The following is a 24,104-nucleotide window of genomic DNA, read 5'->3' on the forward strand; positions in this document are numbered from 1 at the left end:
TTTTTACCTCGTCTTCCCTCTTACGATCTCCTACTTTTCTTCCGTTACCTTTTATAATTTAAAAATATGGGCCTAGGGGTTATAGCAGCTGATCTCTCAAGTTTTTTTTTTTTGGTCAGTTGGAGTAGTAGCTACATCAATCCTTGTGGTTCTCTGCTTGTTCTGGGCGGGGGTAGTGGATAAAGTCGGGTTTCATCCCCCAGTGGAACATCCCCCGCTTTCACAGTGAATCTCTGAGGGGTGTTTATACTTTATACCTGATCAAAGAGATGAGGAAAATGGAACCATGTAAAGTAGAAGGTGATTATTTTACAGCGGCAAAGTTACTTCATTGTCATTCTTCAACAGCATATGGTATTGTAACTATTGCTCAACCCTTTAAAACATGATCATTGGTAGGCAAAGGGGTAAGCGAACATGGCTGTCTTTGTTTGTTAATAAGCCAGTAAGAATTTATCTGTATTCAAGGCTCAAGCCTGTTCCTAGTGGCTCGGACTCTTGTCATTGGATCCAAATAGGGAATGGGGGGCCAAGTGCCCACCAGCGTCCGAACCATGATCCTGTGTCTTTAATCAGTTCAACATAACATGTGCAAGCATCACGATGTGGTACATTTTTCACTGTGTAGTGGACATCGAACATTGGACCATAAAAATCTACCACTTAATGCACATGAAATGTCGACTTATTTCTGCATCTTATATTATGGAATTTATGTTCCATTTGGAATAACTGCCTGAATTACTTTGTGACCATGTTCATTTTGATGGGCAATATCTCTGCATGTTTTAGTAGTTAGTTTTTAGGACCAAATCAAAATTTCCTTTCTTTTTTTTTTAATAATGCAAGTTGATGGAGTATCGTTTTGGTGGATAAAGAAAGCGAAATCGGTAACGGTTTATTGCTGAAAGGAATATTAATAAAATCACTTGTGAATCATTGAAAGTTCAAGGGATCCCTAAATAACTTCTACTTTTTGTAAGCAACTTTGGTTAGCCAAACAAATTGCATTTTAGTTTGGTTGAATTGGGTTTGGCTTACAGATTATCCCCTAATAATTTTTAAAAAAATGCATGGACTAGAGTAAGAAGAGAACACTTTAACAAAGAAGGGTCCCTCCCTTAACGATCTTTGTTATTATAGTAACTACTTTACAATAGTTGACCATTAAAAAATCTATAACCCCACTCACACGTGGCTAAGAAACGATATCGAGGTCGTTTTTTCTTCTTTTCAGTTTTTGTCGGGTCAAAACCTTTAAACGTCGCCGTTCCATCCCTAGTCCTTAGAGATCTTAGGCAAAGGTCTTGTCACAACACACTGAAGCTTCTCCACTCAGGACTTCAGAGATTTCGGTACAGTCCAGATTCTTCACTGTGTCCGCAAAACCACATCATAATTTACCTTCGATTCTCTTCTGTAGAGGAAATCTCATAAATTCTTTGCAACAAACCCAGAAAAAACCATGAAAGTGACCATCAAAACAATCTCATTTTTCGTCGTACTTAACTCCGTCATTCTCTGTTTAGAAGCCAAGCTTGGATTCTCTTCAATGGACATGCTTGTTCTACCCATGAAAACGCAAGTAATTCCATCAGGGTTAGTACCCAGATCTCCGAGCAAGCTTCCTTTCCACCACAACGTCAGCCTCACGGTCTCCCTCACCGTCGGGTCGCCGCCGCAGAACGTGTCCATGGTCATCGACACAGGAAGCGAGCTCTCCTGGCTTCAATGTAACAAAACACCCGCCTACCAGACCACATTCGACCCAACCCGATCCACCTCTTACAGGCCCATACCCTGCTCTTCGCCTATCTGCACGAACCAGACCCAGGACTTTCCCATTCCGGCTTCCTGCGACTCCAACCAGCTCTGCCACGCCATTCTCTCCTACGCCGACGCCTCCTCCAGCGAAGGAAATCTCGCCTCAGACACGTTTCGTATCGGGAACTCAGAAATACCGGGTCTAGTATTTGGGTGCATGAACTCTATTAGCAGCACCAATTCAGAAGAAGACTCCAAGAACACAGGGTTAATGGGTATGAACCGCGGGTCTCTTTCCTTCATTTCCCAGATGGGTTTCTCCAAATTTTCTTATTGCATCTCTGGTTCCGATTTCTCGGGTCTCTTGTTGCTTGGGGACTCGAACTTTACTTGGCTCGCACCTTTGAACTACACCCCCCTCATTCAAATCTCAACTCACCTACCTTATTTCGATCGGGTGGCTTACACTGTCCAGCTTGAAGGAATCAAAGTATCGGACAAATTGCTGCCGATACCGAAATCAATTCTTGTACCGGACCACACCGGTGCAGGTCAGACAATGGTTGACTCCGGCACCCAGTTTACTTTCCTGCTCGGGCCAGTCTACGCCGCTCTGAGAACCGAGTTCTTTAACCAAACAAATGGAGTTCTGAGAGCTTTGGATGATCCAAACTTCGTATTTCAAGGAGCCATGGATTTGTGTTACCTAATCCCATTGAGTCAACGCATTTTGCCACTGTTGCCGTCAGTAAGTTTAGTGTTTCGGGGAGCCGAGATGACCGTATCAGGAGATCGGGTTCTATATCGGGTTCCGGGTGAAGTCAGGGGCAGTGATTCGGTACATTGCCTCTCATTTGGGAACTCTGATATGTTAGGTGTAGAAGCTTACGTGATTGGTCACCATCATCAACAAAACGTGTGGATGGAATTTGATCTTGAAAATTCTAGGATCGGCTTGGCTCAGGTTCGGTGTGATTTGGCTGGTCAGAGATTTGGTGTGGGCTTTTAGGGCCCATAAGAGACAGATCTTTTGATTGGTGAGTGTACCTCACATCCTATGATGGGAAAGTGATAGATTTGTGTGTTTTTGGTAGAGGGATTGTTTGTTAGTAGTTGATACGGGCCGAGCTATAATAATGGTCTAGATCAGTAGTTCAGTACCGTCCGATCATTATCTTGGCCCACTCTATTGATATAATCGGGGCCACCTGATCAGACGGTAATAAATTTACGAGAAGAGGGAAGGGAAGGGAATTATTTACCAAAGATGATCTCTTCTTCCATTTTGTAGAGAAGGAATTTGTATCTGTATTTTGCCAATAAATGTAGCATTCATAGACATAGTTGCTTGGGAAATTATCAAAAAGTAATTAATGTGAAAAGTACATATACCTAATGCTACATATATATACATCTGTAGCAATGAAATGCAACTACTACAAGTTCTTTCACTACCAATTGCAATGTCGAGATCAATCTTTTGTTCCAAACAATTTGCGGTATACATACTTTATGAATTGTTAAGAAAATTTAGATTCAAGTCATTGTTTTATGGTAAACTACATATAGTTTTGATGTAACTAACATCTATATAAAGTGTACTTATCAAAAAAAACATCTATATAAAGTGGTTGGATTAGAAAGAGTTTTTGGACAAAAGTACTGTGGATGTAAAGTATTGTCCGCTCTAGGGTATCTCTATGAGCATTCTTACGTTCCCATTGTGGTTTTATTTTATGAAATTATCCCACCTCTTTGATTAATTAGATTGTTATATGGGTATTCACTCTCCGAAATTGAAAAGGTTATGGATTCGAAAGGAAGAGGCGAAATAATTCTCTAAAATAAAACCGTGAGGGGAGGATAGGAATGTCCGTAGAGATAACCCAGAACATACAATACCTTTGAATGCAAAGATGCATCCACAAGTAGCTCGCAACATATTGAATTGGTGATGGAGAATAGAAGGGAATTAGCTGGCGAGCAATAAAATTAATTAAGCCTTGTATTTGTCTATAACATGGTGTGGTCCCTGCATAGAGCTGCGAAAGCCCCACCCAAGGGATGATGAGCGTAGCCCATGCACCATCAAAGGCAGGACTGAACACCTTAATTGGACCGGTCGAGCCCATCTCTCACGAGAATCACATGCATATATGTATATGTGTTCAAATATTGCAGATACGTGGGGTAAAAAGCTGATTTTAAGCGAAGATGATCAATCAACAATGTTGTGAATTAATTAATTAGGAGTAAATGTTATAAGAAGGTGAAGATTTGTAGTTAATTTTTACTTGAAATTGGCCCACGTAGGCCATCTTAGGCATGACTTCTAAGTGGAGAGAGGTTTTGCTTTGCAGAGAAGATCAAGGCCTCTGGATGTTAACTCTTATCTTGTGTCGCTGTCTAGCTACCTAGCACCATAGAGAATAAAAGGCTTTTAAAGTTTATGGTCGTCTCATCTCAGTCGTTGAATATAATGAACAACAAAGATCAAAAAAAATTTTAAAAAAACTTCCACATAAATCATCCTCAACGTCAAAGATCATAGTCTGGCCATCATTTCGGATGGTCGGCCAACCGAAACAACTCTCGACTGTCACAAATCTTTTTGGACTAGCCACAATCTAAATAACGACAAAAATTGAGCTTGAAGTCACGGCACCGTCACCTCTTCTTATTGTCGATCCGGCCAACACTAATGTCCCCTTCAACCAACGAAGATACCAATCAACTCGTCTAGATAAGGCGCACCTTACCCAACTAGTTTTGGGGTGAAATAGTCGCAGGAATCCTGTGATACATGTATGACCCGATCAGTCAAACTAGTTCACCGTAAATTTTTTATCATCTTTCATCTCAGCATTGGTTACATCCAGTTGAGATGAGATGTCCGTAAACTTTAAAGTTTACAGGTGTCCGTAAGAAGCATATAGATAAGTTGGTACAACTACAAATTCCAACTCTAGACTTAGCAAGTCTAGTAATTAATGTTCACGGCTGCATGAACATTAATCATGACTTTCCGGGTCCGCATTGCCTACATTGTAATCAAACTTATTAAAAAGCTAAAACCCTCGAATTTTCAGTCATAATAAGTCGCTGTTTTTTTTTTTTGCTTGAAACCTCCTTAAAGCACACTTCGTCAACGAACGAAGAGAGAGAGGGTTCTGAAAACATGTACTGTTCATATATATCTTTCACTAAAATTGCACACCAGACGTGTAAAACGACACCTCTGTTTTTTAATGTTATATGGAGGAATATTGATTCAATTTTCTTGATCACCAAACATCTGTTTGTCGGTCGGTTGAAGGAGAGAATTGTTGTTGTGAACTAATACTCTAATTCTTGTTGCTATTTGCATGCACATTAATTAGGGTGGCTGACAAGGTTGTTTGGATTTGAAAGATTACCGTAATTCCTACTACTGTAAGAAGAAAAGAAAGTTGTTAATTTTAACACTAAAAACAATGAAAGGCTCTGGTTATAACCGACTTTATAAAATCTCTTTGTTTTCACGTAAGAACACAGAGTGGTTATCTATTAACTAACGTTTTGTGCAATAAATTAAAATCACATGTACTTTTTCTTGCTTTTCAATAAATTACAGATATTTAAATGAATCAACATGAAATTGTATACTCCTATTATTTAATGGTAGTGCACAAGTTTAATTGCCAGCCTAATGAAACAATTAATGAGAATAAATCCGTGTCAATCCATGGCACAGAGCGGATAATATTTGTGTTTGAGCAATTGAGCTTGAGTTTCCAACATCAAATCTACTGTTTGTATGATTTACTCGAGATTATGAATTGGAATGTTCCAATGATGGAATCTTTTATTAACTATCACATAATTGTACAGTGCTTAATCATGATTCCATATTGAATTACCGCTGTATTTGATTGGTCAATTTTGGATAGAAGCCCTTCACTTAATTTTCTAAAAATAGAACGCAATTGTATACAACAAACAAGCTGACTAGTGAGAAGCATGAAAGTAATATATATATCAAGAAGAAATGATACATAATAAAGCATGCATGCATAGGGTAGTTGGTCAACATCAGGTCAAAATGTAAATGGAAATTAACTAAAATGATTTTATAAGACTTTGATTGAAAACTGAAATGATGGAAGGTCATGAGTAAAACAAGATAGATAGATAGATAAATTGTCTTGGACATCACTCTAAAGCTGTTCTCAAAAACCAACTAAGAGTTTCCCTTTTCAGAATATCAATTCAAGCCCGCTGTTCAAACTTCCTCGTTACATATATGTGGATATAACTATGATTTTTCACCTAATCAACCAAATTCTCCCCAACTCTCTTTCTTCATCAACTTTCTTGCACATAAATATACAACCACCATATGCTACAATGAGTGCACAATCACTAGCTATACCCTAAAACAAAGAACAATGGCTTCTTATCTTCTTGCATCTCCAACATTTTTGGGTGCTATTCTCTTTTCATTCCTTGCATTGTTTCTCCTTCCTCAGCCTGCCCTAGCAATTTCAAGGCACTACAAGTTCAATGTATGTGTATATACACACACAGATATATACATTGTTGAGTAAAATTAATTATGTATATTGATTATCATTTGTTTGATTTCTTTTAATTTTGTAGATTGAGTTGCAAAATGTGACAAGATTATGCCACACAAAGAGCATTGTGACTGTAAATGGAAAGTTTCCGGGGCCTCGAATAGTTGCTAGGGAAGGTGATCGGCTTATTATCAAAGTGGTTAATCATGTCCCTAACAATATCTCCATCCATTGGTACGTAAATTCAATTTATATTAATCATCATCACCAACCCTAGCTTGCTTACTTGTTAATCTAATTTGTTCCTTTAATTATATTAATTAATGCAGGCACGGAATTCGACAGCTTCGGAGCGGGTGGTTTGATGGGCCGGGTTATATAACCCAGTGTCCTATACAAACTAATCAGATCTATGTGTACAACTACACCATTGTTGGCCAAAGAGGGACCTTATTTTGGCATGCACATATTTCATGGTTAAGAGCAACTGTTTATGGTCCCATTGTTATTCTCCCCAAGCTTGGTGTACCTTATCCATTCACAAAACCTGACAAAGAAATCCCTCCAATATTGTTTGGTATTTTACTTATAATTTTCTTACTTTGTAAATGGTAGAAATTGTGTGCATATAATTATATATATCATATATCATGATCATATATGATACTTCACTTTGCAGGGGAGTGGTTTAATACAGATACTGAGGCCGTGATCAGCCAGGCCCTTCAAACAGGTGGAGGCCCAAATGTGTCTGATGCTTATACCATCAATGGGCTTCCAGGCCCATTATATAACTGCTCTTCTGATAAAGGTATATCAAATTTATTTATACATACATATATAAACGAAGAGATGTCCTGATTATTTCCATGCAATGATCCATACATGTATTTTCTCGAAAATGTCAAGCATCCCAATATTTTTATTCCAGTTATCCCAAAAATATTGGAATGAATATATATGATCCATGTGAAATCGCGAGATTCACATAATTTATATAAAATCGTGTACATCTATCTCATCATTTGAGATAACTGGGATAAAACATTAGGATATGTAAGACATGCTGACATTTTGTTGGTATCAGATACATACAAGCTGAAGGTGAAGCCAGGGAAGACATACCTTCTTCGCATAATCAACGCAGCACTCAATGATGAGCTCTTCTTCAGCATTGCAAACCACACATTCACGATTGTAGAAGTTGATGCAGTTTATACCAAACCCTTCCAAGCCAATACACTTCTCATAACACCAGGCCAGACCACAAACCTCCTCCTCAAAACCAAACCAAATCTCCCAAACGCTACCTTCTTGATGCTCGCCCGGCCTTACGCCACCGGCCAAGGCACCTTCGACAACACCACCGTCGCTGGAATCCTCCAATACAAGTCACCGTTCAAGACTCCAGCACTCCCTCAATTCAAACCAAGCCTTCCTGCCCTAAACGACACCGCTTTTGCATTCAATTTCACATCTACCCTCCGTAGCTTAGCGAGCCCTCAGTACCCGGCCAATGTCCCCCAAACAGTTGATAAGAACTTGTTTTTCACAATCGGGTTAGGAACCAACCCGTGCCCGAAAAACCAAACGTGTCAGGGACCCAATAATAGTACCAAATTTGCTGCTTCGGTGAATAACATATCAATGATTCTCCCAAACACGGCCTTACTTCAGACTCACTTTTTTGGGAAATCATCAAATGGGGTTTACGCTACTGATTTTCCTAGCAAACCCATAATTCCCTTTAATTATACAGGGACTCCACCCAATAATACCATGGTGATGAATGGGACCAAGGTTGTGGTTCTTCCTTTTAACGCAACTGTGGAGCTGATTATGCAGGATACAACCATTCTTGGGGCTGAGAGTCACCCTCTTCACTTGCATGGGTTTAATTTCTTCATTGTTGGACAAGGGATTGGGAACTATGACCCCAATAAGGACCCTAAGAATTACAATCTTGTTGACCCTGTTGAAAGGAACACGGTCGGTGTGCCTTCGGGCGGGTGGGTTGCAATCCGGTTCCGGGCAGACAATCCGGGTGGGTAAATGACATAAATTATTTTAATTAATAATTTCATGTTTTTTAGTTAAATTAATTAATGATATTTGTGTGCACAGGGGTTTGGTTCATGCATTGCCACTTTGAGGTGCATATAAGTTGGGGTTTGAGAATGGCTTGGGTTGTTCAGGACGGAAGACTGCCCAATCAGAAGCTGCCACCTCCACCAGCAGATCTTCCCAAATGTTGACATGGGATTTACCTTCTTTTTTTCCCCCTACTAATTTATAGGCAATTTCATTTTTGTTTTTTTTTTTTTAAAACTCGGGTGTTGCTTTTGTTTTGAGGAACTTGTTTTTGTAAGGTCCCAGTACTTAAAATGTATGCTTGAGAAGTCTTCAATAATAATCGACGGTGTTTATTTAATTCCCTCCATACTATTTTTCTTCAAAAAAATACTTCATTATATATTCTTTACTTAAAATTGTTGAATTAAACGCATCTTATCTTTAAGCAGAAATAAATAAATACCACGCCTCACACCGAACATGTCGCACAAATCTCTTCCATATCCAGCCCAAGTTACTGTATTTGTCACCTCACCAGTTGCTTAATTGTCTCTGAATCTTGGAATTTTGATTGGATTTACTACCCTTGTCCTTGTAAGAATTTCTGGAAGAAGATGTCTTCTTCTGACCCCTGCGTGCTGCGGCAATGGCACGTCGTCTCTGCTTGTTCAAGCTCCTTGTCAGATCGGGGTTTTCGTCATTCACGGCCTCATCATCTTCCTCCTTAGAAATAAAAAGTTAACAAGTGTTAAAACAACATAGCCACCTTGAATATTTGACAATGGTCAAGTTAAAAACATCAACTTTCTTGACAAACTTTCTATGTCCAATAATCTATGACATAAAATTGTTGCTTTCCACTTGATTACATGGCTTTATCCATGAGTAAGCATCATGAGTCTATGATTAATTTTTAACACAAAAATATATTAATGCAAAGCTACAAATCACACAACATAATTCAATCCTTAGATATCAGTGTAGTGTATTGAGTGTACTGCATGGAGTACGTCAAATGTTGCACCATATAGTCCATGTGTATCGGGGTAAAAAAATTCGCGAATATACCTTGTCACTGTCATCATGAGTTCCCTCCTCATTGTTTTGACCGGCTTTATTGCCATTGTTACTCTCCTCTAATTTAACTTTCTCATTGAACTTTGGAATTTGTTCTCCCTGAATTTGGCATGATAGAATTAGAAGCCAAAGAATAAAATAGAAGCCAAAAGTATATGAAAGTGCAGCTCATATGTCTGAGTCAATCAAGAAACCAAGACCAAAGAAATCTTGCAAGTTGTTCTTTGAAATCACTTCATAACAATGTAGAGGTAAAACATACCTCCTCCGGCAAGGTAAGAGAATCAATGCCCTCGATATTGGTTTGATTCAAGTTAGAGACACCTTCGTCTTCAGCTCCTTCATTGTCTACAGTTGCATCAGTATCATCCCCTCCTTCAATGAACTGCATAAAAAAGTCAGATAGTCAAGAGAGCTTAAATATAGAATCATACCAGATATAAGTCTTTAATAAGACACTACAAAAAGGAAACTCAAAAACTGACTTCTTAAGCTTAAATTGCAACAAAAATGACCACATTTTGAAGTAATTCAAATTCATAATATCACATCATAGAATCAATTATTTCCACATATACCAGCACAAAAACAATTTACGGACCTTTGTAAAAAAAAAAATCTGAAGAAAGTTTATAATGGGAAAATGAGCACTTTACTCCAGTACTCGTTCATTGTGAAAAACAAAATAAGAACATCACAGGATGAAGAGCTTGACAAAAAAAAAAGCCACTGTTTTGACATGGACAGGATCTCATCAAGATTTATGGTTTGATACACAAGATTTTGTAAGAAGAACAAGTTGATCATCAGCTGGTATCATCTTCTTTTATAAATTCTCTTTTGCATTCAAAACTAAAAGAAGGATATAATAAAATATCAGGAGGATCAAAAGAATCATGACAATAAATATTCATGAATAGTATTGATATTGAGTGTCCTAAAAGCCAGTACTGTCTCACCCAACACAACAGCCATACAACAGGAAAATTCAAAAAATGATTCACCATACCTTCTCAATGTCATGTTGATCTTTTCCTGTAAACCCACTAGCAGCAAGCTCCTTGTCTAGAAAACCAGCAGTTCTGGCTATTACAAAAAAGGAAGGCCTGTCACTTTCATCTGCATCTGCATCTGAATCTTCACTATCATCCGTACGTTGGCTAAAAGACATGTTGAACCTGAGGAAGATGAAAAAATGGAAAGATCACGAAAGAGGAACTAACAGTTAGGAACAACATCGTGGTGTAATCGATGCAATCCCCTCTAAAATTTGGTTAAGAATTATTAGCAGGAGTATTAAATCAAGCTTCAAATGTCTGACATAATAGTTGAAGTTAACATGTCAAAATCTAATGAATAAAATTGCCAAAATTGAAACCTGAAACATAAGGTCTGGTTTCCTTTCTCTTGGAAATAAGTAAGTCAGAAACACTACTTCAAATGATTTTCTTTTGCAAGAAAAGACACTGAGCTTATGCTTGCAGGTAGGATTACTTAAACCCATGACCACACTTGGCAAAATCAGGACCATCTTTTCATTGCCCTCTAAATGTTATTAATAGCACCTATCAATCAGCTTGCCTAATCTGTTTGATCCCTCAGGTGGTCAATGATTAAGCTTTCCACACAACAAGATACAACGAAATTATCCAATGTATACACTTCTTTTCAGAGAGTCTCAAAGGTAAAAACGCTTTTCATCAAAAATATCAAGCTAATCTGTTAAAAGGTGGGAAAAATCAGGGGTCTTCTTCACTGACCTTTTTCGGAAAAACTTAATGATGCATTCAACATCACGGTCAAAATACCTGAAAGAAAGGCAATGCGATTAGACATAAATCATTTTTTTTCTAAAACGTGCAAATTATATATATCATCACATTCCAGGAATGGGATAAAAGCTAACAAACAGGTATGAGATGAGGCAGAATTTCATACATTTCCGCATTACGGTGAGACACAGATACCATTTGTGGAAAATCAATCATGGTGACTTTTTCATCATCATCAATCTGAAAAGAACAAAATCAACAGTACATGAAAAATTCACCATGAAGCTAGAAGAGGAAGCTGATAATACATCAGATTTATAGAAAGAACAGCAAGAAAGAGACAACAAGGTATAACATGATGCTTAAATTAGAAAACAAAGAGACAACAGGCACTAAGAACACAGCTCCAAATATTACACAAATATGACAAATACTATAACTGGCTCATAGACCTACCATAATGTTGAATTCATTGAAGTCACAGTGAATGAGACCATGTTCCGCCAGACGAACAACAATGTTAATGATTGTTTCAAAAACAATCTCTGGATTTTGCAATTGTTTTACTTGCACGCTGCATTGACAATGTGATTGGCGATGAGTACTACTTCCAAGTAAATGAAACAGTAAGCTTATATGCTTATGATATAGAAAATGGAAAAGGCAATTAATTGTGGATGGAATAAGCAGAGAACATTTGTCTTTGGGAAACAGAAACAGAACAGTGGAGAGACTCCGTTTAAAAGCGAATCTATTGATAGTTTTGGAAATTTGCTGTTTGGAGGAAAACCAATTTAAAAGCACACTAGCTGGCAGACACAATTTACTTTTGAGCTTCAAAAGAAAATATTTTTGGAATCAAAATAGCATTTAACATAACAAATACAACAAAGTAATTAAGTATGATCTAAAAAGCAACTTATCCAGAAAATTGAAGATGGAATTCTTACAGTGGGTACCCTTGGACAAGCGACATGATAACACAGTGCCTATTGCAGTCTACAGCACTAGGGACAGGAAAACCATGATTTTCCAAAGCCTGCTCAACAGAGAACAAGTTCATGTCAAAAATGTCTGTTAAATGCAAATTATAAACACATAAGCAGTACTACCTTCATAAAAGCAAATTCTTTGAGCGCAGCAAGCCTGGACAAATACAGCCAATTATAACTGCTACGATGCCTCAAATAATCACGTTTGGCTTTGACAGCCCTAAAAGAAGTTCTACCAAGTCTATGCAACTTCATTGCCATGACTAAACCATCTTCATTTGCAACCTCAAAGATATCTACAGCAGAAAAACAATACAAATAATTGTCATCAATTAACAGTTACCAGCATCAGAAATAAGCAGAGAGAAATAATCTCAATAACTATAGTTACAAGCACTTGAGCAAAAATGAAATAAGTAAGGATATCCCATGGGGAAAATTACCAGACTCTTTTCCGACACCAATCTGACGTCCAACAGAAGTAAATACTCCGCGATTAACCATGGTTTTGATGGCAAGGAAATCATAACCAAGGTAAGTGAGACGAAACCCATCGTCTACATAATATTCCAACCAAGTCAAACAGGTTAAGCTTAGAAACATTGGAAACTCGCAGGACAGTGTGATGTACAAAAAATTAACAAAACCCAAAACGCACATTTAGAAGAGTCGTGGTGCAACAGTTTATGCTTGAGCAAGTTCTTCAGAATCTTATAAGTGCCTCCATACCTACAGAAATCGCATATGACGTCTGGACAATGAGTATCCACAGAAGAGACGTGTATACACTATTATTAATGTAATTTATGAAAGAAAAACATACTTAAGAGATGCAATGCGATCGATAAGCTCTGTAGGAACAAGTTCGTGCTGCAATCAATCAAAACACAAAACCTGAATTACAACTATTATTCACTGGATACATAACAAATATAAAGCAGTAATTTGCAATAATTTACTGTACTCACGTTCCTCATGCCCATCTCGACTGCGGTGAGAACCCTGAAATCATCCTTAGAAAGATATCTCAACACGTCCACGTCCAGCTTCATCTTTTGTTTGATTGTTTTGTTGAAAGATTGAAAAGGTGTTTCTAAAGCTGCTGCTCCGGTGCTACTGGAGGAGGAGAAGACTTCAAGGCCGCTCTAAGAAAGAATTTGGTCGGTTATGGACTTCAATTGACAGTATCCTTGAATTTCTAATTTCTCAATGGAAACTAGAGATACTCCCAGAACAAGAGTAATCTGGTGAATCTAGTATAGTCAATGGACATGAGCAATACACGGATACCATTTTGAACAAGAAAATAATACTAATCTGTACCTTGCTCCTGCAGTTCTGATTGAATTCGAGCTCAAATCAACCTCAATTAACTGGCCATGACGCTCTTATAATGCGTTGCCAATCAAAATCGCGCCTTCATCCAAATGACCAATCGGAGAAATTACTAATCAATGAAATCACTAATCAGAGACGAAAGGGAGAGGGAGGTCCGAATTGAGCCGAAAAATCAAAGAAATCACTGATCAGATACGAAAGGGGAGGGAGGTAAGACGAGGCAGAGAGGGTTTTAGGTTTGCCCTAAAATCCGAGGTTTTGATAACAGAACCAAACTTGCCGGTCGGACTGGTCACTTATCCGGTCCAGTTGATGTCTCAGAACGGGTAATTTAAGAATCGAGATTTTCCAATTACGTAGACCGGTTTTTCGGTTGAACCGATCTGTTTTGATAAAGTTTCCCTATATTATATGCCTAAAATGTAAATATATATAAATAATTCATTACATTGAATCCGGTTCAAATTTGGTTTGAAACCCGGTTGAATATTTTGAATCGCAAACTGAAAAAAAAATTTGGTTCAATGATCAATCATGTTTTCAAAACCTTGTTGAAATCTAGGTCATTGATTCAAACAATCAATGATCCAGATTCATAGTTGTGCATTATTTAAAATATAAATATATAAGTTAAATGATTATGTCTAAATGCTAAAACATAGGCCCGTTTGGATCAGTCTTTTTTGGAGCATTTATACTACTTGCTAGTATAAATGCTCCATGTCAACCAAACAACAATTTGCAACACATATTCTGAGGCAATTTCTTGCGGCATTTATACTATTTTGTGAAATGCTCCATGAATGAACAATTTCACATTTTTTACCCAACTTTTTCCAATCTTGCCCCCAATATATTATTGATTTATCAAATATACCCTTAGATGACCTAATAAAATTTAATTAACTTACCAAATAATGTATACCCTTACCAAATAATGTATTAATTAAATTTAATTAACTTGGTAATTTATTAATTATTTTATAATTTATTATTTTCTTCAATTAATTTAAATACATTTATTGATTTTATAAAATTTGTATGTTTGGATACAGGTATACAATAAAAATGTATAATACCCCTATACGTAATTTATTCAGTATGCTACACAACACAAACGTTAACAGTAAAAGTTCAACTAAATACCTACCCAGCATTCAAGCAGCATATCTGCTATTAAAATTGTCCAATATTTCTGCTACCACTATTTCTGCTAGAATATCTACTACTTTGAAAATGTTCTACCAAACTAGCCCATAGTATATATATAATTAAGATTAACCTAAATCATATTTTATATATGTCAATTATTAAATAAATAAAATTTAATTCTGTCAGTTCGAGTTTTTCCAAAATAAAAAACCACCATTATTTTTTTAAAAAAAACTTATCGATTCGATATGGAGCAAAAACCAAGTAGTGGCATGAGGATGGAAAGCCAATTCTACGGGGATGGACCAACATCGTCAGCCGTCTCGGTATGCATGCCGGCGACATGCATGATACAAGTCAGGGCCATTGTGAATCACGAAGCGCCATGGACTTGCATTTTTTAAGTGGTGGCGGCGGTAAGACATGTTAAAGAATGGATTTCTTGTTTTGTTGACTCTGCTGATATGCTAACTACTACGTTTCTTACCGCCCCAACACCTGCAACTTCTCACCCTAATCAAACAAACCCAAAAACCCAACTTATTAATTTCCATATCCTCCACTCTGTCTGCGATGGAGATCATCCGAACAAAAAAAAAGACTTTCCCGCACTGCACTGATACAATTGAGAATTTTTGGATTCCGAGGAATTGGGATGGTTTATTTTCCCATATTGCAGATGGAACCTTCGTAACGTCGAAGCCAATGGAGAGTTCTTCACCTTATACTATCGTCGCCATGTCAATAGTGGCATGAGAATGGAGAGGAGACTTACGGGCAATGGACTCGCCTTATCGGCCATCTCCATATGAACCCCGGCGACCTGATAAGAGTGTCCTCACTCCTCAATGATGAATTGAAGTACCTGGACGTACTTTTTTGAAGTGGCAATGGTAAGTTAAAGAATTTGTTTGTTTCGTTGATTCTAACAACTGTAAATTGCATTTCTTATAGGCCCACCTGCAACCTCCTCAAAGAATTTGTTTCTTGATTGTTTTGTTGATTCTAACTACTATAAACTACATTTCTTACAGGTCTACCTGCAACCTCCTCATGACCCTCCTCAAGAATAGGGGAGGCTTGTTTCTGTTTCGCCGGTGGCAATGATTAGACCATCTTCTTTTTATTGGTTATTGGTTCCGGGTTATTAGTCTTAACTGTTTAACCGTGTAGAGTATTGTGTGTTAACATATTCTTTTAGGAAGAATTAGATTTCTGTGATTCTAGGGTGAATTTTGGTTAATTAGCTAGCTGTTATTAGTCTTAATTATGTCGTTTGCGACGAAATTCGAGTGTTGCTAACAAATAAGATCAGACAATGTGTACATGAATAAACCTCTTGTAAGTTGTAATTAAGTTCCAAAAAGGGCGCAAACGCAAGACAGAAGGTGGAAAAAGTGCTAATTAGATTAAAAGCTAAAAAACGGAAATTACATATGCTCTATCTGAGTCTTTGATTGATCAGACATTGTAAAATCTAAAATCTAGGCTTATATATATTTCCTCAAGAAAACTGTTAACACTAATATTTACAATTGGATCCGTTGATTTGTTGTCAAGTGTTTCACGTTCTCTCAACTGATTGATAGTGTAGAATAACTGCTTCCTTTCTGCCTGACACGTGTACTCCACGTTATGGTGTTGTTCTATTTCCGTTGAATTGTAACTCCCATGTTGGGACACACAAACGAGGGAATATCTAACCGATTAGAATAGAGGAGTTCAAAGACTAAAACGAGGGACACATATATATATGTAAAAATCTAAAACAACTAAAGACTCTTGTGTGTGGAAACACAAACGAGGGAATATCTAACCGATTAGAATAGAGGAGTTCAAAGACTAAAACGAGGGACACATATATATATGTAAAAATCTAAAACAACTAAAGACTCTTGTGTGTGGAAACACAAACGAGGGAATATCTAACCGATTAGAATAGAGGAGTTCAAAGACTAAATCTCATAATGTGAAGAACTTGTACAGGACATGTATTCAAGTTATAGAGAACCAAGACAATAAAAGCTATATATACAACTATTTCACTAAACTAAAAGAGTGACGCGTCTAGCTCCTAGTCACAAAGAATAAATATATAGAAAATATTAATTTACAATATCATTTTCAATCTGGAACTGTTGGGACTGCCTTTGTTTTGTTATAGCAGACTTCACGTGAGAGATTATCTGGTAATAAACAAAAAAAACTTAACCTCCCTTATTATCATAATATCGATCGTTATCACGTTCACATTATAATCTATGTGGAGAGTCTTGTTCCAATTAAAGATAAACGAGAAGTTTTTGTTCGTGAGAGGACTCAAAACTCGTGAGTTAGCATGGATTTTTAGAGGTGTTCAAGACTCGTTGTTTTAGTTTTTTTTTTTTAAAAGAAAAATATTGACTGTTTTAGTTATAATATCAATAGTTGGAGCTTTTTTTTTTAAAATGGCAGTGTTGTAACTTTTTATTGGGCATTTAACACCTATGGTGCGTTTGGTACGAGGGTAATGGGGTGTAATAGTTACAAGGGTAATTAAATTTTAAGTTTACTTGTGTTTGTTATGTCAGTATAACTTTTACTCCTGTAATAAATTTTAGTAATTGAGCTTATTTTTTACACATAAAGTTTCCTGTAATAAATTTTAGTAATTGAGCTTATTTTTTACACATAAAGTTTACTAGTGGGGGGACCTGGGTAATAAAAAGTAATGAGAAGTTTTACTCCAATCTATTTCCCCTTTAAATAAAAAATTCTAAAAGTTCATAAGTTATATATACATATATATATATATACACATATACACATACACATATATACACACACATATATATATACATATGCACTGTCTATGTATTATATATATATATAATACACTTACATATATATATATATATATATAATACACATACATATATACATATACACAGACACATATACATATATATATATATACATATGCACTGTCTATGTATTACACACACATATATATATAATACACATACATATACACAGACACATATATATATACATATGCACTGTCTATGTATTATATATACACATACATATATACATAATACATATACACAGACAGTGCATGCACTGTCTGTGTATGTGTGTGTATTATATATATATACATACATATTTTATATAAATATAAATATAAATATATGCATATTATATATATATAAAAATAAATGATATCGGGCTTGGGTTGGGTTGGGCTCGGGCTGGGCCAAAATTGGCCTGAGGTGTCGGGATTCGGGTTGGGCTAACCCAAAAAATGGAGCCCATGCCCGCCTAAGGGGTTGGGCAGGGCCGGGCTCAGACCTAGGCCCGCGGGTCAAATTGTGACCCCTACTCTTGTGTTACGTCTTTGTCATGGATTTGACTGTTATCAAATTATTTTGTTGAAATTGTTAACGATTATTGTTATATATATATATATATGTCTGGCTGCGTGTGTATATATATATGCATATGTATCTATATTTTTAAAATTTTGGTACATGATAGTCGTAACAATAAAAAACATAATCTCACTTTTTTCTAGTTTTGTTCATTACAATAATAACAAACAAGGGTAATGGTATTACACCAGTAATGTATAGTCGTAACAAACAAGAGTAATGAATACTTGGGTAAATTTTATCCTTCTTTACCAAACAAGGGTAACACTTATTCTCTATAATTGTTATTACCCTTGTAACATTTACATGAGTAACAAATTATAACTCTAAATTTTTACCCCCATACCAAACGCACCCTTAAATTAAAAATAGCACCATGCCACTATCGAGAATGGAAAAAGATATTTGTACATAAAATTTTTGTACATAATTATACATAACACATGTGGCATGACAACTCACTATGCCACATCATGCCACATGGTTTTAAAAAAGTCAAAGTAAAGAATTGTGTTTTCCCTATTCTCTCTCCTCTTTCTTCTTTTCTATTTCATTTTTAAATCTCATCTCTCATACACCCATCCACTCATTATCTCTACCCTATCCACCCCTCTCTGTCGCTTTCTCTCTCTCCCCTTCCACCTGTTTTTTCTCCATTCTTTTATGTCAGTCTGAACCACAATTAGAAAATTTGGTCGGTACGTCGAAGAAGATATGAAGCGGTTCATGATGAAGGTTTATGCCAAGAAGAGATGGATTATTGCTAACATATCTTGAGGAGGAGTTTGACAGAAGAAGTTGATTGATACCTGTAGATATGAATCTGGTGTTCATGCTCTATTTGTGTTTCTCGTCACGATAAAAAATGGGTATGGGTTTGGGTTTTCGTCCCCTATTTGTGTTTGTATTTAGTGGAAGAAACAATGTAATAGAAGTCTGAAACAATGTCATACGAGACTGAAACAGTGTAATAAATGTATGAGTTTGAATGGTTGTTGAACTGTCTTGAGGAGGATTTTGACGGGAGATGAGATCATGACATGGATCATGCTCCGTTTCTATAAGAGTTATTGACATGGGTTTGGGTTGGACTTTCATGTTTTATTTGTGTTTATCTTTGGTGGGCAAAATAATGTAACAAGATTCTTAAATAATGTAATAGGCGTCTGTGTGTGATGAAACACAATGTAGTAAGAGGTTTAAAAAGTGTAATAAAGACTTAAACAATGTAACAAGAAGTTGAGACAATGTAATAAGAGGTTGAAACAATGTAATAAAGGTATGTTAAAATTGTGTATTTATGACTCCAAACAATCTAATTATTGGAATTAGTGTACTAGTTGCTTTACAAGAAAAAAAGAATAAGTTCTTTGGTGTCTGCTATATTGTGTTTGAGTGGAAAAATTTGGATATATTAGTTACGGTAGGTACTCGACATGATTTGAGAACATCATAAGTTTCAATTATGGTTGTTTGATTACTATGGTAACCTGGATAACTACCTAATAACATGTATAAGTAATAAAAATACTGGGCAATTGTTCAATTTTTCATCACACTATATTTGACATATTTTTTTATGATTGTTGGCTGTGAAAATATGAACATCGTTGATGAATTTTTTCAGCGTAATGTATAGTTTTAAGACAGTATAATGTGTAGTTATAAATTTCTTCAGTGTAATTGGACTGCAAACAATGTAATTACATATATATTGCCAAGAGCATCAAAACATTAAGCCAATTAGATTCACATTGATATTTATATGTTTTGAACTCGATCTTTTTTATGATTCAATAGATTGTTATATAATTTTGAGATACAATTTCTAATTATGACGTTACAACAATATATTGTGAATTATGTAATAGCACAATAAAGTAATTACAACTTATCAATGTGTAATTACGCATTAGAATAATGTAATTATTCACTTTTGTTTTATAATTAAAAATTATCAATGTAATTACGCATTGAAATAAGGTAATTAAGAAATATCAATGTGTAATTATTCATTGAAATAATGTAATCTTCTCTTCGAATATAGCTTTGAACGTTTAGAGAAAGAGGAGAGCACCCCACTAGCTCTAGGGCAAAAACAACACAACATGGAAGACCATAAACAAACAAACTCACAACATGTAAGACCCTAAACAGTGGGCATAGTAGCTAAAGCCTCCCTTGCAACCTCTAGCAATAGCTAAAGCTGCCCTCTTCCATTGCTTTAAAAAGTCTCACCTTTATAAATTTTCAAGACCACCATGATGTAATTAGAAATTATCAAAGTGTAATTACGCATTGGAATAATGTAATTATTCAATGTTTTTTGTAATCTTCCGGACTGGATGAAGTGTAATTACGAATTGAAATAATGTAATAGACATATTATTAGAAGTATTATAATGAGTGTAATTAGCACCAACGTTAATGTAATTACAACAAGTAGCAGTGTAATGGTAAACATCTACAGTTTTATTGTATCATCATACACTATCAACACAAAACACATCATACCAGATAATCCACTACTTGTTAATCATCTGCACAACTTCTTCGGCTATGGTTTCTTTGTTGGCCTAATTTTTGCCAAATAAAGACACAAAGATACTGTAATTATAGTATATCAACGCTAAAATAAATGGTTTTGTAAACTAATTACTCATACTTCAACAACATAAGGAATTATGTTGACAGAAAACTAATTACACATCAGTGTCTCAGAAAGTGTAACAATTTCAAAATAATTACACATTGATTCATCAGAAAGTGTAACTATCAAACTAAGCACTAAATTCGAACAAATCTCAAACCTCACATCAAATACCACTTTTACTTACAAAATCGTTATATAAACACAGATCCATGGATTCCATATCATCTATGGTCGGAAACCAGTCGAATCATCGCCGGAAATGGAATATTGGTTGCCGTCGCCACCCACATGGCCTTCCATATGATGAAATGGGTATCATCTTCTCTCATTTTCTCTGGGCTTCTCGGATCTTCAACTTGTTTGAGTCTCTCTTCGTTTTCTGTGTGAGGAAGAGAGAGTGAGGGAGAGAGTGAGAGAAATGGAGAGGGAGAAAGTGAGAGAGAGAAAGTGTTGGAAAATGAGAGAAAGAAAGGGTTGCACAGCTTTTCTAGTTTAGATTTTAATTTTTTGAAATTCAAACAATTGCCATGTCATTATGCTTATGTGTCATGCCACATGTATTATGTATACTTATGTACATATATTCTATGTACAACTAGCGGGACCGATTAAGAATAGTGGTTAATAGTGGCATCTATTTGTTTTTTAATTGCCCAAGTTATATATTTGATTGTGGCAGGAAACTTCTTGCATCACATTGATGTTCATCATTGTGGTTGTACATGCATGTGTGCTTGATTTGAGATGTTTTTCAAATATATATATATATATATATGTATGTACGATTATTTGTTTGGGAATTTTAGGTGCCTGCAACACGTTCAAAATGCGGAAAAAATTATGGAATGCGAATGTTGGAAAAAATTTGAACTTGAGTTATTACAATGAAACATCTTAAAATTTCGGTGATTGAGTTAGACATGTTCAACTCTTTGAGCAACAAAAATTACATTTTGGAGTCGTTTTTGTCCACGCTCTTGAGTCAGAAGCTACTACGTGTCATGCAATTGCGCCAGCTGTCTGTGTAGGACAAAATAAAAGTGTGGGCAGAGAAAGCAAAATAAAATTGAGTGATCGATCTACCACTTTAGTTTCTGGTGGTGTGGCTGGCAGTCTTTGTTGTCTCTGCCAAGGAAAAAAAAGAGTAAATTGAGTGATTTACTTATCGGATATCCTCAGAAGTGAGGGGTTCACGTTGCCCTCTGAATCGCTTTCGTCTTCCTGTATTGTGGGATTTCTAGCTGAAATGGATGAAGATAACAGGGACCCATCTGAGATCGACAGGTTTAGCTTCTTGGACTTTGTTCTCTGGACTTTCTTCTGATTCGAGCTTTAATTTGTTAAAGATTGTACAGTTTCATCTTCTTGTGATCGCTTAAACTATATGGTTGTGTTAGACTGGGACTGGGAAGTGGGTCTGGGGTAGTAAGAAGCAATTTGGAATGAAGCTCGAATTTTTGGATATTGGAACTTTGGGATTTTTTAGATGCTGAATTTTAAAAGTTTTCCTAATCGGGAATAGTGATTGAATCTTTGAATTTGTTTTCCTATTATTGTTCTCTGTAAGACAAGTATGCAAAACTCCCTGTTTGATATATGTGTGTGTCAGTGTATTTGATGAGGACCTGGAACTAGTTTCTTTTATAGATTCAGCTCATCAATCGCAACTTCGCAAGCACTCAGTAATTTGCTAGCTTTTGAAGAGTAGACATTTGGATTTTTGTCATGCCTGAGATTTAATGTATGTTTTATTGCTCTCCCCTTATGGGTTTGGTAACTTGCATAATTACATTATTAGCTTATACCACATAGATATGGCTTGAAAAAATTGTCCTTTTTTGCAATTATTATTACAACATTCGGTTTCTTATTTTTGTCATCTTTTCTGCTCCTTCTCCATCAATGTTTTCAGCTTTTATGGCAATCAAACAGTTGATGCAAGCATTGCTGATCTCAGCAGGAAGAGAAAATTACAGGCTGAGCAGCTGGGCTTGCCTTTGCCAAAGCATAAATGTTCCACCCATCACATATCATCCGAGCCTCTCCCTGAATTGAAAATAAACTCAGTAGTCGAGGACTTGTATGCACAGATAATCAAGGGAAATGCAGAGAGAGTGGCCCTGGATGATAATTCAGAACTTGAATCAGCAAAGGGCAGCAATGACTTCCCTGGAGATTCAGACTCTTCTATGTCAGTCCACGGTGAAGCTATGATTGACACAGAGATCGAAAAGATATGGCCTTGTGATAGGCCCTCCACATCCTCATATAACTTGGTCAGTACTCGTTTGAAGAATCCCTATTGCTCCTCAGAGAATACAGCAATCGCCAAAAGGGATGCTGGCAAAGAGGGACGGAGCTTTCATGGAGGAGAGCTTGATCCTCACAATGATTATGATGGATTGCAAGGGCTGCCATTTCTAGAATATGGAAGCCACGTAGACTATGTCTGCTCAGAATATGGAAAAGACGGAAAGGAGCCAGATGAGGAAATGGAAAATATTCTTACATCCAAGGAGGTGAATCGGAATATTTACGTGCTTTCATCTGGAAGATGGAATGTCAACCAAGGTAATTCATTTTCGACGATCCAAAAATCCAAATGGTAAGGAACTTTTTAAACTTGAAGAGCAACGGGGTGGAATCTAACATTTCCCACCTTCTTCCTTTGACCTTTTGATGATTATATGACTATATTTCTGAATTGGTGGAAAATTTATCTTGACTTAATTACTGAGTGGCAGACATATTTGAATGCAGAGGCTAAAGAGGTTACCAGAAAACCAACCATTGATCAAGAATTTGAGCAGTACTTTTCCATGCTTATGCTGTAAAGCTGGGTGCTTTTTGGTGTACAATTGAGGCATACAAGTATGTGCCTCGTGTGGCTGGAGTAATCATGTAAAAATACTTGTCTCTGGTATTCTAAATGATATTCTGCAATTGGAAATGTAAGGTAATCTCACCAAACTTTGCCTTTCTTATTTCAACCCACAGACTATCTAACTTGTCAATCTATGATTGTCTATGTATTTGCATTATGGATATTGGTATCAAGCGGTATCCTGTTTATAAATCGTGATCTTCCTGAAGCTTACCCTTGTTAAGATTGCATTTCGTCGATGCGTTCGTAAATTTATCATTATCAATATTGGTTCTTTTATACTTGTGCTTTTTAGTTTCTCTTGCTCTGTGATGCTATATATAGGCATGCAACATTGGCCTCTTTCTTGCATAGATCCTGGTGAAAATTATGGTGACATAGCATATAAGCAATTGCAATGCTCATCAGCATTGCAGAGATTTGATTTATGGGC

The 24,104-nt window shown here is 36.3% G+C and overlaps 4 protein-coding genes across 6 annotated transcripts; 3 read left to right on the top strand and 1 right to left on the bottom strand.

Annotated features, from left to right (window-relative positions):
• Nucleotides 1-1,163: 1,163 nt before the first annotated feature.
• LOC119990557 (aspartic proteinase PCS1-like) lies at nucleotides 1,164-3,103 on the top strand. Its single transcript, XM_038836534.1, has one exon. It carries the CDS (start codon nucleotides 1,466-1,468, stop codon nucleotides 2,771-2,773), a length of 1,308 nt encoding a protein of 435 aa, XP_038692462.1. The 5' UTR covers nucleotides 1,164-1,465; the 3' UTR covers nucleotides 2,774-3,103.
• A 3,074-nt stretch (nucleotides 3,104-6,177) lies between these two features.
• LOC119995486 (laccase-17-like) lies at nucleotides 6,178-8,608 on the top strand. Its single transcript, XM_038841998.1, has 6 exons — nucleotides 6,178-6,308; nucleotides 6,403-6,554; nucleotides 6,650-6,897; nucleotides 7,000-7,131; nucleotides 7,408-8,364; nucleotides 8,445-8,608. The coding sequence occupies exons 1-6, from the start codon at nucleotides 6,192-6,194 to the stop codon at nucleotides 8,573-8,575; spliced, it is 1,737 nt and encodes a 578-aa protein (XP_038697926.1). The 5' UTR covers nucleotides 6,178-6,191; the 3' UTR covers nucleotides 8,576-8,608.
• Nucleotides 8,609-8,722: 114 nt separating this feature from the next.
• On the bottom strand, nucleotides 8,723-13,809 carry LOC119995487 (serine/threonine-protein kinase rio2-like). 3 transcript variants are annotated; one of them, XM_038842001.1, is made up of 14 exons: nucleotides 13,558-13,809; nucleotides 13,203-13,379; nucleotides 13,058-13,104; nucleotides 12,893-12,963; nucleotides 12,678-12,791; nucleotides 12,355-12,530; nucleotides 12,193-12,281; nucleotides 11,699-11,816; nucleotides 11,409-11,482; nucleotides 11,231-11,278; nucleotides 10,480-10,648; nucleotides 9,733-9,855; nucleotides 9,462-9,569; nucleotides 8,723-9,116 (listed from the first exon to the last, which is right to left on the bottom strand). In XM_038842001.1, the coding sequence occupies exons 2-14, from the start codon at nucleotides 13,284-13,286 to the stop codon at nucleotides 8,925-8,927; spliced, it is 1,413 nt and encodes a 470-aa protein (XP_038697929.1). In that variant the 5' UTR covers nucleotides 13,287-13,379; nucleotides 13,558-13,809; the 3' UTR covers nucleotides 8,723-8,924. The 3 variants fall into 3 exon arrangements, with proteins under 3 accessions (XP_038697929.1, XP_038697927.1, XP_038697928.1); XM_038841999.1 differs by having other exon boundaries at nucleotides 13,203-13,478; XM_038842000.1 differs by having other exon boundaries at nucleotides 13,203-13,487.
• An 8,053-nt stretch (nucleotides 13,810-21,862) lies between these two features.
• Nucleotides 21,863-23,907, top strand: LOC119984785 (protein FAR-RED-ELONGATED HYPOCOTYL 1-LIKE). The gene is made up of 3 exons (XM_038828899.1): nucleotides 21,863-22,071; nucleotides 22,700-23,358; nucleotides 23,548-23,907. Exons 1-3 carry the CDS (start codon nucleotides 22,034-22,036, stop codon nucleotides 23,619-23,621), a joined length of 771 nt encoding a protein of 256 aa, XP_038684827.1. The 5' UTR covers nucleotides 21,863-22,033; the 3' UTR covers nucleotides 23,622-23,907.
• The last annotated feature ends 197 nt before the right edge of the window (nucleotides 23,908-24,104 follow it).

Source organism: Tripterygium wilfordii, chromosome 3, assembly GCF_013401445.1.
Source record: "Tripterygium wilfordii isolate XIE 37 chromosome 3, ASM1340144v1, whole genome shotgun sequence".
Lineage (NCBI taxonomy): Eukaryota > Viridiplantae > Streptophyta > Magnoliopsida > Celastrales > Celastraceae > Tripterygium > Tripterygium wilfordii.

Bases quoted from the DNA above. Each gene is read 5' to 3' on its own strand.
- LOC119990557 (XM_038836534.1), top strand. From the start codon at position 1,466: ATGAAAGTGACCATCAAAACAATCTCATTTTTCGTCGTACTTAACTCC.
- LOC119995486 (XM_038841998.1), top strand. From the start codon at position 6,192: ATGGCTTCTTATCTTCTTGCATCTCCAACATTTTTGGGTGCTATTCTC. The intron at 6,555-6,649 runs GTACGTAAATTC...TAATTAATGCAG, and splicing joins AACAATATCTCCATCCATTG to GCACGGAATTCGACAGCTTC. The intron at 6,898-6,999 runs GTATTTTACTTA...TTCACTTTGCAG, and splicing joins AATCCCTCCAATATTGTTTG to GGGAGTGGTTTAATACAGAT.
- LOC119995487 (XM_038842001.1), bottom strand. From the start codon at position 13,286: ATGAAGCTGGACGTGGACGTGTTGAGATATCTTTCTAAGGATGATTTC. The intron at 13,105-13,202 runs GTGAGTACAGTA...GATTGATTGCAG, and splicing joins TCGAGATGGGCATGAGGAAC to CACGAACTTGTTCCTACAGA. The intron at 11,817-12,192 runs GTAAGAATTCCA...TTGTCAATGCAG, and splicing joins CTTGTCCAAGGGTACCCACT to CGTGCAAGTAAAACAATTGC.
- LOC119984785 (XM_038828899.1), top strand. From the start codon at position 22,034: ATGGATGAAGATAACAGGGACCCATCTGAGATCGACAG. The intron at 22,072-22,699 runs GTTTAGCTTCTT...CAATGTTTTCAG, and splicing joins GACCCATCTGAGATCGACAG to CTTTTATGGCAATCAAACAG. The intron at 23,359-23,547 runs GTAATTCATTTT...ATTTGAATGCAG, and splicing joins AAGATGGAATGTCAACCAAG to AGGCTAAAGAGGTTACCAGA.